Source organism: Hydra viridissima, unplaced genomic scaffold (genome assembly GCF_058129835.1).
Source record: "Hydra viridissima isolate aposymbiotic clone 2 unplaced genomic scaffold, HvirCarnegie_v1 scaffold_5, whole genome shotgun sequence".
Taxonomy (NCBI): domain Eukaryota; kingdom Metazoa; phylum Cnidaria; class Hydrozoa; order Anthoathecata; family Hydridae; genus Hydra; species Hydra viridissima.
The window spans coordinates 4,788,801-4,809,286 of NW_028324304.1; the positions used below are offsets into that span (position 1 = coordinate 4,788,801).

A 20,486-nucleotide genomic window follows, 5' to 3' on the forward strand; every position below is an offset into this window, starting at 1 on the left:
ATATCGGTGGATGTGAGCCTTTTGTCCAAGTTTGTGCCAGGTCCTGCAAAATTCATTCCTGGAATGTGCATTTCTCCTGGAAATTTTGCCCATGGAAGCTTTATTTTTTTTGAAAAATTGTTGATCGATTCCACCAAGTCTCCTCCTTTTGCCGTATGCGAAGATGATCCTTTGAGTGCATGCGAAGAAACAAACTTACATTTGGTCGTTCCGCAAACGTTGCAAGCCCCTTTGACTATATGCTTGTTGTTTTTTGTGATTTCGTTTCTCAAATGATTCGTTTCTGTTTTCCTTTTGCATTTAACACAGTACATTTTTTTTATTTTAAAAAAAATATTTTTAAACTAAAAATGGAAGTGTCTGATTTGTCATGGAATATTGGAAAAATGAAAAGAAACAACAACAAGCTTTTACCGAGAAGCATTCGAGGAATCATCGTTGGAAAATCCGGATGTGGAAAAACAACGTTGCTTCTCAATTTATTGCTCAGACCTGGATGGTTGGATTATAACCATTTGCAAGTTTTTGGAAAATCTCTTTTCCAACCCGAGTACAAAATACTAAAAAGTTCGTTCGAAAAAAAATTGCCAAAAAAAATAATCCTCGACTTGTTCAAGGTACAAACCGAAATTGAAAAATTGAAACTAGACCCTGAATGCGTTATCAACGACCTTTCAAAAAATTTTTCCGAAACCGAGGGTATGGAGTGTGAATTTTTTGAAACGGCTGACGATGTGCCTAATCCTGAAGATCTTGATTCATCCAAAAACAATTTAATGATCTTTGACGATTTACAACTAACCAAACAAAACAAGTGTAAAAAATATTACATCCGAGGAAGACACTCTAACGTCGGCTGCTTTTACCTCGCTCATAATTATTTCATGCTCCCAAGACAAACGATCAGAGAAAACACCAATTTTATCTGTCTCTTTCCCCAAGACTTAAAAAACATTAACCACATTTATCAAGACCACGTTTCGAGCGATATGGGAAAAAAAGAGTTTGAAAAGTTTTGCAGACATTGTTGGTCTGAACCTCACGGATTTGCGGTGATTGATTTGTCGTCAAAAAAGGACAATGGAAAATATCGAAGCTGATTTGACACTTTTTATTTTCCAAAAGAAGCCATTTAAATACGCCTGAATCCGAAGGATTTAAAAAAAATGTTACATAATAAAATGTCAGGCATAATCATCGACGTGGATGGAAATTCCAACGTAATCATAACAGAATTTTTAGAAAAAATCGTTTTTGAAAAAGGAAAAACTTATGAAATGGCTTTTTTAGGGCTTGAGACGTACAACAGCTTTCCAAACATCACCAGCAAAAACAATTCTTTCCGGTATAGCATGAACAACGGAATCAATTGGAAAAATGTCGCCATTGCAGACGGGAGCTATGACATCATTGACATTAACAATTATTTACAAAAGACCGTCTCAAACACAATAAAAAATTATGCATCTCAAAGCGCAAGCTTCGTCACAACAAATAAAATCAGCTACTCTCCAGATAACATAAAAATCGGATCCAATTTAAACACTTTAAAATCAACCATCACACTTGGATTGAATTATATGATGGATTTGAATGTGGATAACAGCATCGCCTCACTTTCAGGATTCACAAAAAGACAATTGGATCCTAATTCCGAATATGAGTCTGACGATGTTGTTAGAATTTCAAGCATCAACACGATCAGAATCCTCAACAACGTCATCGGGTCGGCTTATATCAACGGCTCCCAACTCAATTGCATCTACTCTTTTTATCCAGCTGTTGGTCCTGGGTTTAAAATCATCGAAAGACCCACTCATTTGGTTTACCTCCCTGTCAAAGTCCCAGAAATCTCCACAATGATCACTCGCGTTGTTGACCAAAATGGAAATTTGGTTGATTTTCGTGGAGAGGACATTACGATCCGTTATCACATTCGAGAAGTGAAATAAATATTTTTTCCCACATTTAAAAATGAGCAAATATGTTAGTGTTAAATTAAATGTGTCTCAGGGACAGATTGAAAAAATAAAAAAATCAATGATAGCAGGTAAACCTGTGAGCATCCGTATTTCAAAAGATGATTTTAACGGAAACGACGTTTTACTTGTAACACAAAATCAACATCGAAAACTTTTGGACGCTCTCCATCGAGGAGTTGGAGTCACCATTAAAATGAGCAAAACCCAATTGGAACATAACGCAAATGTGAAAGGAGGATTTATTGGAGCTCTTCTACCTTTATTGGGTATGTTGGGTAGTACACTTGCAACAAGAGTAGTTCCAGCTCTTGCCACCGGATTGTTAGCAGGTGGAGGATCTTCTGCAGGTTCTGCTATGGTTGATAAAATTGCAGGAAGAGGTATCGTTTATTTGAAAAAGAATGGAAATGGAATGAAAATGGGAACGCACAGAGGAAACGGATTATTTTTAACACCCTGGCCTAAAGGAGGATCATTCAAAGACGGAGTTTACGTTAAAAGCGGAAGAGGATATGAATCTATCGGCGCTGGTTTGCTTCTCGGACCAAACTCTCCATTCTCAAGCATCCCTTTTTTAAATTTAATTTTGTAAAATATACAGTGAAAACTTTTTTAAAATGACTTAAATAAATTTTTTCTTGTTATAAAAAATGAGTATTACAGAACAAGAAGAATATGAGGAATTCTGTTACAGTGAACTACAGGAAATAATTAAACCCACTTTTGATCCAGAATTACACAGAATTGCTATACAATTCCACTATGATAATCACAAAAACAAAATTGATGAAAATTATCTTAATAAAATTAAAAAATTAAATACCTTACCCATTCATCACAATACTAAACTCTTACTACAACATGGATTTGAGGAACAACGACAAAAAGAACATAATCAATTAATAAGAGAAACACGAAGAGAAAAATATAAACATCTTTTTCCATACTTGAAGAACAACTACAAAGAATAAATTAACTAAGACATTCACAACCTTTTTTCATAATGTCATCTCATTATGAAAATGCGCAAAGAAATAATTTTAGAACGGGAAAAAATATTCAGACAACACTTTACATTAAAAAAACACGACGCCATCTTGCATTCCTTAAGTATGGAAAAGTATCAATGAGCTTGAACCCGCTTTTTATAGTAGTAGTATCTCTTTTACTGTATGCAGAAGAACATATGGATAGTTTTGTTAGGAAGTCAAGTCAATTATACGGACAAAATTTCTATGTGTATAATGTTCACAATTTGTTACACCTTGGTAATGATGTTAGACATATTCAATGTAGTTGAAACCAATTGTCTTCTTTTCCATTTGAAAATTTCTTACAATCATTAAAACGTCTAGTTCGCAATGGACCTAACCTGCTAGTACAGGTTGTAAAAAGGCTAGAAGAAATAAAGTTAGTTGGAAGAAAAAAAGAAAGTCATCTAAATGAAATAAAAATAACAGCAAAATTGCATTTATCAAATGATTCATGTATTTTACTTAAGCATGGTAACTTTCCCGTTGTATAAGTAGTTGTTGAAAATGGTTTTATTTGTGATATTTATGCAATAGGCCAAGGAAAAAAGGTTTATTCATGTATGCAGTGCCGGTTTTGGCACTACCAGCGCCCTGGGCGAGATTTCTACGGCGCCCCTAGCTCAATTGAACCCCATACAAAAAAAGGCTAAACTTCGCCCCTTTATATTCGGCGCCCTGGGCCATCGCCCAACCAGGCCCTACCCTAACGCCGCCACTGCATGTATGTATGTATGTATGTATGTATGTATGTATGTATGTATGTATGTATGTATGTATGTATGTATGTATGTATGTATGTATGTATGTATGTATGTATGTATGTATGTATGTATGTATGTATGTATGTATGTATGTATGTATGTATGTAGTTCAACATTATTAAATGTTTTACATTTTAAAGCAGCAGATGCTATAATTGGAGTTTTTGTCCAAAAGTGTGATGTCAAATGTAAGGCTATTTGTTTGCCGATAGCTGATGGATATGTTATGATGACTGTCAGAAATGGAATAGAAAGGTATTTTTAATCATTCAAGATTTGTTAAAAGTTCAACTACAATAATTGTCTCATTTTTGACTTTTTTAAAACTTAGGAAGAAAAAAAGCTAAAAATTATGCGTTTTAATTTTGAAAATATACATATTTAGCACTTGGTTCAGATTTTTCTTACATATATTGTGTTTACAAATGCATATGATTGATTAAGTGTAAAAAAATCAGGAGTGGGGAGAGTTTAAACCGGGCGGTCAATTTGGAGAACAGTATACGCACTTTGATGAATATTTGGTACCTAAAATTGCTTTTTTCCCCTTTCCTTGACTACCCTGCTTCTAAATAGGATTATCTTGACAAAAATAGGCACCGTTTAATTATTGATAAACATCCTTTTACTAGCGAAAGTGGTCCTCAATCTTGTATATTATTTTACAAACATCAAAGATCATTTTCAATCGCCGAATTACTCATTATTTTGATCTGGATAAAACCTCGCTTGATTGATAAATACCATCTTATTATTCGGTCGAATCAATTTAAGCAGTATTGATCAAATTCCTCAGCTGCTATTTTAGATTTTGAAGATTTCGTAATCCACAAATTATGGAGCATGGGGTGCAGTATTTGAGACATTAGAACTGTCTATCGATTTTTACTCTGACGAATCACGAGAGGCTCTGAATAAGGAAATTCGCAAAGCTAGATTAAACCATACAGCCAAGATATCTAGAAAGATTGTTATGATGAACCAGTACCAATACCTCTAGAAGTGGTTCTGCAATATCTAACATTTATTTCAAAAAACAAAAATCTGAAAATGGAAAACCATTTCCCCTTGAAGTTTCGTCTTTTTTAATGACGTAATATATCTTTTCTAATGACAAAATAAAGCTGTGTTTTCTAGTTATCTTTTCTTTTTTTGTTTTGGTTAAAGAAAGGTAAGTTAGGATAATACGGTATTTTGGTTTTTTTAATCTAAACTTTTTCTTTTAGTTAATATATGTGCTCGTTTTGGTTTAAGGTACCCAAATTTTTTCATCTAAATTAATCTTTGCGCGCGTAAAAGACACCAACGCGAATTTGTAGAAGGCAAACAAGTAAAAATTCGATTATAAGTAGGGATCGCCGGTTACAGTATACGGTATAGTAACTTTACGGTATACTTTACGGTATACTTGGTATACTAAAATTTAGTATACAGATTAGTATACCTGTTTACTTTTATTTGTGAAATATTTTTGGACTGGCTTTAAAATTATATTTTCTTAATGAATTAAATTACTGCATCATGTCTATTATTTGACTAAACATGATTAAAGTGTTTTTTTTTATTCAATTTTTGTTTCTTAGATTTATTTAATAAAAACTTTAATTTGTTTAGTTGTTATATTTTTATACCAGGCTGTTTGTGCTGCTCTTCACCCTTTTAAGATTTAAGATTGTTTATTCTACAGATTTCTCTAATCTGAAATAAATAGTAATAATAGTAATCGAAAAAAAAAAAAGTAAAAAGTTTTGTTTACGTTAAACTTTACAGTATACTTTACGGTATACTGTACGGTATACTTTACGGTAGACTGTACACTAAATCTTTAGTATACCGTATACTGGCGATCCCTAATTATAAGACACTGACACGCGTACGCGTGCGTAATATGCGCCTTTTGTACGCGTAAAGTCTATTTCTTACAACAAGTTTAAATTTTCTGAACCTAAAAACATAACTATTGATGTATCAGGTGTTTATATTTAACGATCATATAATTTTTGTCGTTTTTTTACCTTTCGGATTCATCGTACACCTTGATATCACTTGATCTTATATATCCCATGACCTAAGGAGTTCTAGAAATACTGTTCAGAACATTTGAATAGCTGAATTTCAGCATATTGGTTGAGAAGGTGTTCTGATTCTGATTTTCTTTTCAATTTTCCTTGAGTGAAATAAAGGCAAGTAATTCTATCGTAAGTTGTTTTGAAATAACGTTTCTCATTTTTAAATTTCAGAAGTAGTTAGCTTCATAAGTGATTTCTTGTCTAAATTAATCTAAATATAATAGTAAATTAATAAAGTAATTGATAAATATTTCATTAACAAAACACCACAAAATGTTTGTGAAAAGATGGAAAATTTAGTTATTAGTAATTTCCTTTAAATTATCAAATGCTTTTATTTAAAAATTTAGTATTTTTATAAAGTAAGCTACATAAGTTTATATAAACTTATGTAACCATGCATTTTTTTATGACTTTATCTAAAATACTTTATTAGTATTGCATGTTTAAGTAGAAAATAATGTACTGTAAATGTTCAGGTGGAAAATAGTGTACTTAATATGCTGCACTTTTGAAATCAATTTATAAAATAATGTTTTCTTGTTGCTTTTTAACATTTTTTCTGTTATAACCATAGATATATAAAATATATTATATTGTTATAACCATAGATATATAAGTGTTTTATATATCTATGGTTATAACAGAAACCTTTTTTCTGATCAGGGGTGGATCCAGGATTTCCTGGCAAGGTGTAATTTATAGAAGTGACAATTTATAACAAGCATAAATGAAAATGCATTGCTATATCCCTAACCAGGGCAAGGATTACCAGTATTTAAATTCTTGTTTTAAACTTAGTTTCTGTCTTTTTTATTAAATGCTTGGTTGGATCAAACTGTTTTAGGAGAAATTTTTGTTTTATTTCACACTACAAGACAATGTACATTAAATGAATATATTCTACAGTTCCTATCTTAAAAGCCTACAATCAGACATTTTTAAGATAAAGTCTTGTTTTGTCCCATACCTTAACCAAAAGACATGCAAAAAGCAAATAAATAACATATTCAGATTTCTTTTGTTTTAGCATTTTTTTAATATATGCAGATCTTTTGCTAAAAAAAAATACTTGGGTAGAAACTGTTCTCCAAATTCTCACAATACAATGTTGCCTTAAAAGGAAGAAGCATAGTTCTCTCATTGAAGCTTTCTCAAAACAATTATTATTCTGTACATGTTTCTTTCATTCATATCAAAACATTCTTGTATAATTATTCATTTGCTTTACAAGTTCTTTTCAGAAATCACAAAAAGTTGTTTAAGATTGAAAATTTCTCTGTTAGTTGTAAATATTGATTCAGCCAGTTATAAAAATTTTAATTTGATTTGTTTTAATGAAAGTTATTTCTGCTTATTGCAATGTTCTTAAATGTGCTTGTGAATGAATTCTTTCAAGAAAGTTACAAAATGTTTATATTGTATAAACTGTAAAAAAAAGGAAACAGTATTGGTGCACAAAACAAGGCGTATTAATTATTTGAAACTGAGCTCAATTTTATATTCTTTTCCATGCTACCTTATATTTAGGCTTTAACAATACTCAATTTATTTAATAGATGTATTAAATACAAGGATACATCTTTACTGAATTTGGGTTATTTCATCTATTAAATAAATTTTAAACTTCAACATAAAAAGTTCAACAAAAAAGAAACCCTGTTGTTCTCATTGCTTAAGTCTTATATTTATTATTATTTATGTTTGTTAAGTCTTTTATTTTTACCTCAGTGTTATTACATTTTGCTTCTTTTAGCTAACCTTTAAAAAAGTAGCAGTTTAAAATCATGTCCAGAAATTTTATAGGAAATTGAATCAGTGCCCCAAACTGTCCTCGTCTTATTTTAATTTCTAATTTCAATTTATTTTAGTACACTATCTTTTTGCCCTAATTTGAGTTAAATTTGAATATTTTTTGTTATATTATAGATATCTGTAGTAAGCTATTTTTGAAATGCATGTTTTTATAATAATATGTAAATTTAAAAGATTATTACATTATATACATTTAGATTACACAGTCTGATTCATAAATTATTGTATAATTAATAGTAAATAATGCAAATAAGCTTATTTTTGCTTCAGTTTCAAAGTTCTGCTTTTCAGATTAAAAATGATAATATATGACACTATTTTAAAAAAACATAAGCTATAAAAGTTTATTTTGTCTATTTCTAAATGATACAAGATTTTAATGATATATATTATAAAATTGTTAATTTACTTTATGACCTGTTTTTTCGTGAAAGATTTTTTCTTTTTGTCTATTTCTAAATGATACAAGATTTTAATGATATATATTATAAATTTGTTAATTTACTTTATGACCTGTTTTTTTGTGAAAGATTTTTTCTTTTTGTCTATTTCTAAATGATACAAGATTTTAATGATGTATATTATAAAATTATTAATTTACTTTATGACCTGTTTTTTTCGTGAAAGATTTTTTCTTTTTTTTGTTCTTTTTTTTGCTATGAAGATTATCATTCATCTTTTAAAAAAAGCTTCTTTTAAAATCTTACTGTTGTCATTTATATTTATACTTATTATTATATATTTACACTGTTTTATACTTATTAGTGTATAATAACATCTTTGGTAAAAGGTTAAAGTTATGAAATTAAAAAATCATCAATTTACAGAAGTTATATTCTATAAAGTTATTTAAAAATTTTTTGATACCTTGATTTTTTGTATTCCACCAGTGTGTGTTTTTTTTACATCTGAGTGTATATTTACTTTTATACCTTTAAACAATAAATCTTTATATTAGTCTTTGTTTGATTATTTTTGTACTGCTATAAAAGTGAAGCAATAATTGAGCCATTTAATGCACAAGTCAATTAACTCTATAAAACAAAAAGTTTAGAAATGCAATAAAGTTATGTAAATTGTTTTTTAAAATTTCTTTTATAACATAAAAAAATGTTATTTTTTAATGGTGTTAATCTTTATCATTTAGGAAGGTTGTTATATAAATATAAAAAGTTATGACAACATCAAGTGCTTTGAGACTTAAATTTAAGAGTTTTCAAAAAGTGAATTAATTGATTTGTGCACTGAGTGGCTCAATAAATAATTTGGGAATATTTCTAAATTATTATCTAAAATACTCCATTAAAAACAAAGAAGAGAAAATATAATGTTAAGTATTTTTAAAACAGAGTTTTCCTTAAAGAATGCAGAGTCCCTTTTAAAAAAAGTCATTTAATTTAAAATATTCAAATCACGTTTAAAAAATACCTTACAAAGTCTTACACCATTATGTAAAAATTTGAAAAATAAGTGTTCACTGAAATATGTCATTTCAGTAAGCCCTGTTTTATGTTAAACTCAGAGAACATTTGATTAAATGATTGGAAAACTGCCATTTTTCCAGTATATTAAAATCCGTAGAGGATGAAAAACCAATAAATTACAATTTTTTTACTAACTTTATCATTCAAGAAATTTTTTTTGAATTTAAGAACAAAGATGTAGCGGAAAAGCGTATTATTTTAACATTTTTTGAAGAACCTTAAAATAACTGCAAAAAGAAATGTTTGCTGTAGCAAGTTGTTTTCAACTTTTAACTGAAGAAAATTGTGAAAAATTTTTTAAAAAGCTACTTGTTTTTGGGGTTAGCATGAAAATGATTTTATGTTAATACAGAAACTTTTTGCAAAAGTTCTTTTGTTTCTATCAACATCTGATGTAAGTATTGCTTCAGCAGTTAGTGATGTTGACAACACTAAACCTCTACAGCAAGCTATACTTTTTATCTTTTTTATTGGTTGCAGGATTTTTTTTCTAGTTGTTAAGTTTATAATTCTTGCTCTATGAAATAATATTCTTTATTCTAAACCAAGGTTAAAAGTTTCATTAAAAACCTACAACTTTGTAGAACAAAACATATTATAGTTTTTGTGAAATTTTCTTTTCATATTAGTTAGTTAGCAAATTTTTATTGGAAACTTTTAAAGAAACAAAAAACTTTTTTAAACTCATTTTCTTAAGTCTATGAATTGTGGTGATAATTCTCTTCAGAGTTGACCATTTTAACACTCCGTTTCTATCTTGATTAATTATTGTGTTTTTATTCGCTTTGTTACTCTGAGAAATTATTGGTTGTTATAAATAAAATCTAAAATCCCTGATTACATCATAAAAACATGGTTACAACAAAAACTGCATAGTTGCAATGTTTATTTATTGTATATTTATTTAAAGCTTTTATAGAACATGGTCTTTATTTTTTGTAAAATGTAGTTCTTCCTATTGTTCTTCACAATTTTTTTTGCTGACTAGAAGGCCTCTGTTATGATTTTTTTTAAGATTATTTAATTAATGTTATTAAATGTTGCTTATTAAAACATTGAAAAATATGAATCGTTACCACTTATGCAAATTAAAATGAATTTTGAACTTGAAAATGTGAAAAACACATAATTAGTTTTACTAGATTTATAAATTGCATACATTACAACTCTTTTTTTTTTATGCGTGTTAAAATTACAATGATATTTTATAGAATGCTCTTTTGACACAATAGGTTGAATGGGGAACAATGCAGTTAAAACAGTTAAGAAACAAAGTTTAATAGACTCTCAAAATGGTCATTATACTGGTACTGACCCTAACGCATCACTAGAAAGTTCTTTAGATAATGAAGGTATGTATTTTATGTATATATGTAATGTATTAATATATTGTATGCATATAGCCTATATATGTAATGTGTAATGATTGGTCATTAAATATTTTTAATAAAAGAATAAGTTGAGGTTTTTGGGATTCAGGCAAATACTTTGTCTAGAGTGAACCATTACCAATAGAAGAAGAAACTTTGGAAGATGAAATGATTGCTTAAGTAAATATCGTTAACTCAACTACAGAAGATATGACTTGTTGACAAACAAGAGAAAAAGAATAATTGATGATAGAGCAAAATTCTACTGGTCAAAAGTCATATTAAAAAAATCTAACACTCACTGATGGAAATTGTTTTTGTTGGATGGAAATTGAGTGTTTGTCTCAATTCCTTCCCTTTTTATTTATTCAAAATATGTTAATAACATTTATCATACAACACATGTTAAAATTTGTTTCCATATTATTTAATTATTCTTTGATCATTTTAAAAAAAAATATCTATATAAAAAATTTACTAAAAGAGCATTGAGTCCAAATGAAAACAAATTCATATAATCAATTGAATTGTTTGTTATAATTGGTGATAAATAAATTTTATTTAGGTATGGATGCAAAAGTAGTAAATGTTATAAAAGATAAACTGGCATTACATTGGAAAATATTTGCACGTGGCACTGGCTTTAATGGTGTGGATGCTGTTGTTGATCAAATAGATCATGATGTGGCAAGAGAAAAGTCTAAAATTGAAATCTTCTTAAAGAAACTTTACCAACAACAGCCGAACGATTACAGGACTTGTATACAGAATTCTCTAAAAGTTATGGGAAGGAATGATGTCTTACAAGAATTAGAAAACTTGGGTGGGTTTCTCATAGTTTTTGTTTGTCTTTCAGATAATTAGCAATTGTAAAAAAAAATTTAAAGAAAACTGCATTTTTTTTAAACTTTTCTAATTAAAATAATTCTTTTTGTGAAATTGTATTTCCTTAATTATTGCATTTTTTTGTGCTTAGAATATGTTATTATGACCATTTTTTTTTATTTTTTAGATAAAGAGGAGTACAAGATAGGTAAGCGATTTGATTTGTGAAAATTTTAATTCAGTTCATTTTTGAATTACTTGCAATCATTAAAAAAAGTTTATTTTATCTTCAGATAAAGATGAATTTAAGATTTTGAGAATATGATTTTATATTTTCTTAATATAATTTTTAATGAGTCTAAAGAAAATGAAAAAGAAAATAACTTTTTATCTGAAATATGCTAAATCATTTTGAGTACCTGTTTGAAACCATTCTATATGTTAAACTAAGCTCATAGCTTTGCTTAAGTATGTGGCATCCCCAAAAAGGTTGAGTAGAGCAACTAAATGAGCAGCACTCAAATTTGTGTCCCATAATGTTTGCTAGCTACCCTTTTTTTACAAATTTACAACTTCACAAATGTACAAGAGTCAAAGTGTATTAGTTAGAAATTAACATGTTTGAAGTATTGTTAGAAAGTGTCATATAATTACAAAAGGCTAAAGTTTTTTTTTATCAACTTTGGCCAGTGATAATCTTATTGCTTTTAACATGAATTTTGGCTATCAATTTATCATAATATTCTCAACATTAATTTGTTCTGGTTTCTGCATAAAAGATTAAGAAAGTATGATCAGTTCCTTTTTTTTGAAATGTATGAGTTTATCCATTTATATACTAGTCACTGAATCCTTTAATTGTATAGCAATTTATTCTTATGTTTACTTTCATATTTATATACTTTTAGAAATGCGTGATAAACTCAAAACACATTATCTAACCAATTATGGAAAAGTTGATCAACTTGTGCATATTGTAAAAAACCCGACTAAAGTTGAACTTTTAAATAAGTTTGTTGAATTGATTGTAGTTGATGCTGATGAAGTGGAAAAAGATTCTGTTACTACTATCAAGCAAGAGTCAATTCAACGAAAAAAATTGAGCTATAAACCTATTGATTTAAAGGAAGTGTTTTCAATAGAACGATCTTTACTCTTGATTTCTGGTATTGCTGGAGTAGGAAAAACCTGGCTGCTCAAAAAATGTTTACTTGACTGGGCCAATAATCTTTTATGGCAAAATGTGGATTTTTTAATTCATCTTGAATGCAGAAAGTTAAATCAATATCAAAGTATTAGTAACCTCAATGAGTTGTTTGATGTTTTCTACAAAGGTATTTTTAAGGATTGGAATATTCTTGAATGTTTTTCTATATTGTTTGTGATAGATGGGCTGGATGAGTTTGCTTATGTAGATGAATTAATAAAACACAATCCTCAAAATCCAAGCCAGTATCCCATTGTTAATGTGTTAGCAGATGCTTTGGATGTTAAAAAATATAAGTGTGTTGTTGCTGGAAGAGTCGGAGCTGTATTACAGTACAAAGACAAAGTGATAGAATGTGCAGATCTGTTAACCATTCAGATAATGGGTTTTAATGATGACGGAATAAACAATTACATCGAAAAGTTCAGTCCTGATAAAATAGCTGTAAAATGTGTTCTTGAATCATCTAGCTTTGCTAAAGCCATGGCATCTGTCCCATTTCACTTATCTGCAATGTGTGCAATTGTTGCTACACCCACACTAAGTGATTCTTGCTCATTCCTCAGTATTACAGAGTTGTATTGTTGTACTTTTTTATACTTTTTGCAAAAACACATTAACAAAAACAATGAGCCAGTTTATAAGATGATGCAAAGTGATTATAACAAGCAATTTATTTTAAGAGTTTGTAAAATTGCATGGCATATGTTTAATCAAAGTAAAGTGGTTTTTTCCCAAAAGGAAATTGAAGAATTTGTTGATGGCTTTGAAGAACATGAGCATTTGGGTTTCATTGAAAAAGTTGAATCTCAACTTGGCTATCAATATCAGTTTGTTCACCTCACTTTAATGGAGTTTTGTGCTTCTCTACATGCACATATTTATTTAAATTCTAAAGAGATTTTAGAAAACAAAAGGTTGTATAGCTGTTTGCCTATGATATGTGGACTAATGAATGAAAATGAAAGATCTTTTGTAAAATTTCTTTCTAACTTGAAGAATTCAAATGAAAGAAAGAGTTCATTGCTTATTGCTGTATGTGGTAAGTTAAGTTCACAATAAATATTAACTTTAAACCTTCATTGTACTGTTTGAAGTTACATATTTTATTTGTTACATACAAAATCATATATTTTATACATATAAAACATCTATTGAAATTCATATATATGTGGTTTAATAGTGAATTTATGGTTTATGGGTATTGTTCCAATATTTATAACTTCTATGATTGTATGTTAAAACTTCTTGGTTTAAAGACTTATTCTTATGTTTTAGAATTTATATTTAATGTTTCAAATTTCTTTTTGCTTTGCAAAGTTTTAATTTCCAGATTGCTAAATGAATATCTTTATTTTACTGGGAAATGATCCATATCACATGTTGTGAAAGTATGTGGCACTGCATGTGACCATAAATTTCATTTAAGTTAGTTTTTTTATTAAAATTATTTTTTGATTGGAAACTTGAATCAGGAGGAATAAATTTGCTTGGTAAAACCAACTTAAAAATACATTTGGAACATTTTTATTCAATATGATCTCCTTCAACATCAATGACAGTCTTACTTTGACCATTGACTTTAAACTACCACATGGATTTTTTAAAAACCTTTTCATACAGATCTCTGTGAGTGAGCACACCATCAGATGTATGGTTAGGAAAGAACATTTCAAGAGAGATCTTTGAAATTGTAATTCTTATGGGTTTAAAATTTACTTTTAGAAATGATCTAAAAATTAAAGGATGTATATCTAGGAATTGTTTTATGCAACTTTGAGTAAGGAATCCAGAAGAGAAAAATCTCAGCAAAAAAACAATGCTTATTTTTAAATTTTATCTAAAATTTGAATTTCCCTGATTTTCAAATAAAAATAAAAGCATGCTGAAAATGTTTTATATTATTTATGTTATTAGAAACATTTCAAATATTCAGTTGACCTGTTTTATCTATTTTTAAATGCATATTTTCCCTCAAAATAGGGAAAACAAGTTCTCTAACATGTTAAGGGATTTTTTTTAGATCTAATTCCAAAAAGAGGTTTTGGTATGTACCTTTTGAATTATTATTTCATATTGGTTTTGTTTTTTTGTTAAAACTTGTTGATGAGTAATAAAGTTGGTAAAGTATTCTATTTTTCCGTTCCACTCAATACAATCAACTTTAAAAAATTGTCATTATATTTTCTTTGCTGTTAATATGCTAATTGCAAATATATTTCTGCTAATTATAATTAAATTGTTGTTCCTCTTGCTCTATTTATATATAAAATATTTATACCTATATTTTTTTTTCATTCTTTACAGAGAAAAATCTTTTTTTGAAATCTTAAATTATTCTTTTCTTAGATGGTGTACAAAAACGAAAACTAGAATTTGCTGGTTGGGGTAATTTTTTAAAATTATTACTTCATAATGTTTTTATTTTGTTAAAAAATTAAAATTTTCATCAATAAAAAAGCTTTTTCTAGTTTTTTTTAAGTTTAAAAAATTTCCATTTTCTTCCCTGATCTTGTTTTTAGTGAACAATTTGTTGTTAATTTTTTTCTTTTAGATTTTACACAAAAAATATCAAAATGTCTTCAAGAATCAAAAAAAGAAGGTATTTGTACTTTTTTAATATTTTTATTTTTTTTTTAAGAGACTTAGAGCTTTATATTGATGGAAGATAAATCTGAAAAGATAAATCTGATAAATTTTAATTGCATTTGTTAAAAAAATAAAATTTTTCTTTATTGCATTTATTAAAACAATTTCCGGAAGTATGTGGCTGTTTCGTTTGCCATTACTATGATGGTTGTAAATACATTTTTACTAATTATATTAGGTTGCAAAGAAAGTTTCTTTCATACTTTCATTAATTAGTTTACACCATTACAATCCTTTGAATACACAAATTTCTCTATTTATTAGCTGAAAAATGGATCCCATCCTTTTAGAGCTGCCTGGCTGTGCCTCAAAGAATTTATGAATGTTAGCTTTGAGTTGGCAAACATCAAAGTTCTTCTCTCACATGCAAAATTGCAGAGCACAAAAAGATGATAGTCACTTGGAATGATGTCTAGAGAATATGGCAGGTTAGACAAGATCTCACATCCCATCTTGACAAGCTTCAGACATGTCCATTTTTTCATGTGTAGTTGCGCATTGGTGTGCAGATAATAAATCTCTTGATGCCATTATAATGGTATTGGGAGAAAAAAGCTCAAAATGCAAGATAGCATGTATGTCCCACCACACTGACAACATGACACTCTTTTGGTGAGGATCTGATGTGTGAGAACATCAAAGTGTGGGGGCTTGGTATATGTTGTTTCAGCCTCTCAGGCAAAATGACCAAGCTGGAACTCATATAAGATGCAGTGTCATGATCCAAGTGAATCATCTGTTCTCACTTATGTAGTTGCTTATAAATTTCTAGAAAATAGTGTACTGTTGATGCATGCCAGAACATTCTAGAAAACCATAGAACTTCCATGTTCTATTGAGATCCATTTGTAATGACGCAAGTGTAAAAGAACTTTCCGACTCAATATTTAAATTGTTTTTCCACTATACATTTTTGATGGTGGAAAAACAAAATACTTTTTTGTAAATTTTTAAATTGTATTTTTTTAGATGATCAAATATTAGGACAAAAACTGAATGGTGAGTTCTTTTTTAACAATTACTTCTTTTTTAATGATAACTTCATATTGTTTTTTTTTAACTTTTATCATTTCAAAAGATTTTCCTAATCATATTTTATTTTCATTCTTCATAGAGAAATAGCTTTTTATGAAATCTTAAAATTTTTTTTTTTTTTTAAGATGATGCCCTAAAATTTGGACAAGTAATGATTGGTTAGTACTTCTTTAATGATTAAGTCATATTGCTCGTATTTTTTACTGTTAAAATGTTTAAAAGGTTTTTATAGATGAATGATGAGTAAAAATTTTTCAAAAAACAATGAGTTGCACCATACATCGCCAAATTTGCTGAAATTTGGCACAAAAGTGTAAAGATGTAAGTTAGGAAAGACTGTAAATTTTTTTCAAAAATTTTTTATCCCTTGAAGAATTACAGCAACTTAAAGTTTGTTAGACTTTGACTGAAAAATGAGGGTGGAAAAGTCCTGTAAATGTGCCCATTTACTATTACCCTTATAAGGTGCTTGTAGTAATTTTGCAAAGCTAAAATTTGGTACCAAAGGAGTTTGAAACCTGTTTAAATTGAAAATTATAGATTTGTATCTCTCAAAACAACAAAATGTAGCTTATTTCAAGATATTCAAAGCGCAATAATTAATGACAATAAAAAAGAGCATTGACAACTTCCGTCAACCCGAGCAACTTTGGTCAGTTTCAGTAATTTTTCTTAAACATCTCTGAATCTTTTTACATCATCAGGACATGAACTGAACCCACTTAACCAACTTTTTCACTTTACCAACTTTTTCACTTTACCAACTTTTTCACTTTACCAATTTGAGATTTTATTCAGTACCTGAACTAGAACCCACTTAATCAACTTCTTTGCTTTACCAATTTGAGCTAAGTTAGTTAAAAATGTTTGTTTGCCTACACCAAATTTCAACTCTAATTCATAGGAACTCTGAGACAGGTCTTACTCAATGATGACCTACTGTCATCATTGACCTTTGATTCTAGGCAACTCCATGACTGATTAGTGAGGTCAAAGTTACTTGTACAAATTTCAGTTAATTAATTTTATACTGTCTGTTGCATAGTAACACTAGCCAAATACTCTATTAATGTTTCATGCACTCTACGATGCTGTAGTTCCACCTAAGAACTCATTCTTCATAACAGTGCAAAATTCATAAAGTTTCATTTCAACAAAATTATATTGTTTAAATGTTTTTAACATTTTTAGAGCTTGAAATTATTTCTTTAAACAAACAGAGTATGTAATTTTTTAACCAAGTAGTGAAATATCAAGCCAATGTCAAATAATAAGCTGTTAAAGGTGATTATTCTCAATTACAAATTTCATCGTTGTCAATCTTGTTAATGTAATTCTGCTAAATAATCTAAGTTGTTATTCCTCTCACTCCATTTACTTAGACTTTTCTCTATGCACTTCTTTTTATTTTCATTCTTTAAGAGAAAATTTTTTTTTTCTACTGTGAGTTTTTTTTTCTTAGATTTTATGCAGTTATGCCAGGAATTCCTTGGTATTGGTTAGTACCTTTTTATTGATTATTTCTTTTTTTTTTTTTTTTTATTGTTTTCTTGTTTAAAAATTGAAAATTTTTTTTAATGAAATATTAAACTGATGAAAATTTCCAGTTCTTAAATGCATTTATTATAATGAACAACTACAAAAAATGTACCTGGTTCACTTGTCATTAATAAGATATTTAGAACAATATTTCTGCTTATTAAATGCTTGCTCCTCTGAAATCATTTGTTTTGACATTTTTCTATATACTTTTTTTTCGTTCTTTATAGATGAAATGATTTTTTCTAAAATCTGATATTGTATTTTTTTTTTTTTTTTTTTTTTTTTTTCAAAGATGCTCAAAGTACACTAGAAGACTGGTATGGTTTTGGTAAGTACATTTCCTATTACTTAAGTATGTTTCTTAATTGAACTTATTGTAAAGAACAGTTTAAAGACCTAGATGAAATATCTTTTGATGGAAATCATTATATATGTGGTAAATGTTATTGCTGCACAATGTAATAAAAAGAAGATGTTTTTACGAAAGTTCGCGCTATTTGCTCACTTGTCTAAAGTTTAAAATTATTCATGAATCCACAATTTTTCTTATGTGATTTTTAAAGCTTGTAATGACATACTTAACGCTTCACTGATTCATAAACAAAAAGCCTAGTGTTTTTTGACTAGACTGTATTCCCTCTGATGGTAGAATAATAACGATCCTTTGAATTCTAAACTATTTTGATTTTTATAAGTTCTAGCAGAAATACCCAGCGTTATCCAGGAGGTGAAAGTAGTAACTGAATAATTATGGGGATCTGTTGCCGCCTAAATTTGGATGTTACTAGGCCTGCATCACGTGGAGGTTGACCCTTACAGACCTTTTTTGTTTATTTGGTTTTTTGTTTCTAATTATTTTTCTTTAATGGCAACTTTAACATTCTAAAAAAAGCCTCAGTTTTCAAGTTAGTAGGAAGTTTTTGGGCCCTTTTGGAAGACTGTCTTCTCTGTTCAGTAAATCTGGCTTCTGTTTGCTGTGATGTTTTATTTGATCTTGCTGAAGCTTGCCTTTGATTCTGCTAAGCAAGCCTGGCTTTTGTCTGTTGAGGTGTTTCATTCGATCTCTTGGAGTCTACTCTGGCTCTCTCGTCAGCAAGGCTTGCTTATATCTGTTGATGTATTTCATTTGATCTTGCTGAAGCTTGCCTTTGATTCTGGTTTCAAGGTTGGTCACAACTGATGATGCGCCTGATACAGTACGGCGAGGCTTTACCGAGGAATTAATAAAAATTTACTAGTATGCTATAATCTTTTGAGTTAAATATAGTGACACAAGGACAGATATTATCCGTAACCCCACTCGAACCGCATACTTATTTTTCTATCCCCTTCAATTGCCAAGTGGTTTGTTCACGATTCCATCACTAATGTCTTCTCATCCAGTTTGTAATAACATTTTTCATTCATACAACTTGAATCTAAAAATGTAAAAATTATAGAATGTTTTTAGAACTATTTATGGTTCAAATATTCTTCGTTCAAAATAAGCAGAGATTTAATAGTCAACAGAATTTTTCCAACACGAATAACTTAGTCATCCAGCATTAAAACATTTGCGCAATTTTTTTAAGATTCGCACCAAATTTGTGATTGACAGGGTTTTTTTAATTTGTTTTTCTATTGGTTGAAGTGCAAAAGGTGGAAACCAGAGTACGATTAGTTTCCAATATTTTGGTTCAACCCTTCCATGGATTATTTGTTGAAAATATATTTCAACAGCTAAAATATAATGATATATATAACAAGCTTTCCGATTATTTTATTATTTTCGGTATAGAATGGTATTCTTTATTTACTAAAGATGTTTATTTTGCTAAAATAATATTTAAAAGGTTTTAAAAAATATCGGTTATGAAAATAAATTCTGTTGCAAATGAATAAATGTTTATTATAATCTCTTTTCTTCAGATGATCGAAAGATGTTCATGGAATGCTTCTTTGAAGCACAGGCGTCGATGACAGAGGACTTAAAAAGATCAATCGGTGAACGAGAGTGGTCCGTTTCGATTCGCGATGGAAAAACTGCTCATGAATTTTCACATGAAAAGTATTTCCTAGAAAAATTTATCGACGCAGGATTCAAGTTGAATCGTTTAGAATCTTCTAAAAAGATCTTGTCTGAAGATGAGAAAAATATTCTTATTAAATGTTCGACCAACGTTCATCGGGTCGAATTTTCTCATCCGTTGAAGATCAGTGAGCTTAGTCCGAGGCATAAAATTGAATGGGTCGTGATAAACATTTATGAAACTTTTGTATCGAAAAACGAGTTCGAAGGTTTTCTCTCGTGGATTCGTCTCGCTGAAAATATGCATCTTATGCTTCATGACGACACGAACATCGACGACATTTGTGAGTTGCTTTGTGTTTTAAACTTCAAAAGGTTGAACATCACGTACCGTGGAAAACATTTTTCAAACACCGAAGAATTAAAAAAGATGAAATGAAAAACACGAAAATCTTTTTGAATGTTTAAATAGGTTTAATATCATAAAATAAATATGTAAAATGTAGACATTAAATCTTAAAATACATAAACTATTTATAAAATGAAACATTTATCGCTTTTTCTTTTTAATTGAAAAAGTTCTTCATTGAAAAGATGAAAAGGTTTTTCAGTTTTATTTTTCTAAATTGAAAATTACTTCTAAAAAATATTTAAAAGAATTTTTTTCTTTAACAAGAAAGAGAAGATCTTAACTGAGGAAAACCA

The 20,486-nt window shown here is 28.9% G+C and overlaps 1 protein-coding gene across 6 annotated transcripts; it reads left to right on the forward strand.

Moving 5' to 3' along the window:
- The first annotated feature begins 5,640 nt into the window (after nucleotides 1–5,640).
- On the forward strand, nucleotides 5,641–20,323 carry LOC145181026 (NACHT, LRR and PYD domains-containing protein 14-like). Of its 6 annotated transcripts, none has more exons than XM_090087179.1 (13): nucleotides 5,641–5,975; nucleotides 10,378–10,497; nucleotides 11,081–11,338; nucleotides 11,528–11,548; nucleotides 12,249–13,589; nucleotides 14,571–14,594; nucleotides 14,897–14,935; nucleotides 15,102–15,149; nucleotides 16,166–16,195; nucleotides 16,357–16,389; nucleotides 17,694–17,729; nucleotides 18,066–18,101; nucleotides 19,682–20,323. In XM_090087179.1, the coding sequence occupies exons 2-13, from the start codon at nucleotides 10,383–10,385 to the stop codon at nucleotides 20,218–20,220; spliced, it is 2,520 nt and encodes an 839-aa protein (XP_089943305.1). In that variant the 5' UTR covers nucleotides 5,641–5,975; nucleotides 10,378–10,382; the 3' UTR covers nucleotides 20,221–20,323. The 6 variants fall into 6 exon arrangements, 5 of the variants coding, with proteins under 5 accessions (XP_089943305.1, XP_089943307.1, XP_089943308.1 ...); XM_090087180.1 differs by having other exon boundaries at nucleotides 5,644–5,960; XR_016452437.1 differs by having other exon boundaries at nucleotides 5,657–5,960; nucleotides 15,487–16,195.
- Nucleotides 20,324–20,486: the final 163 nt, after the last annotated feature.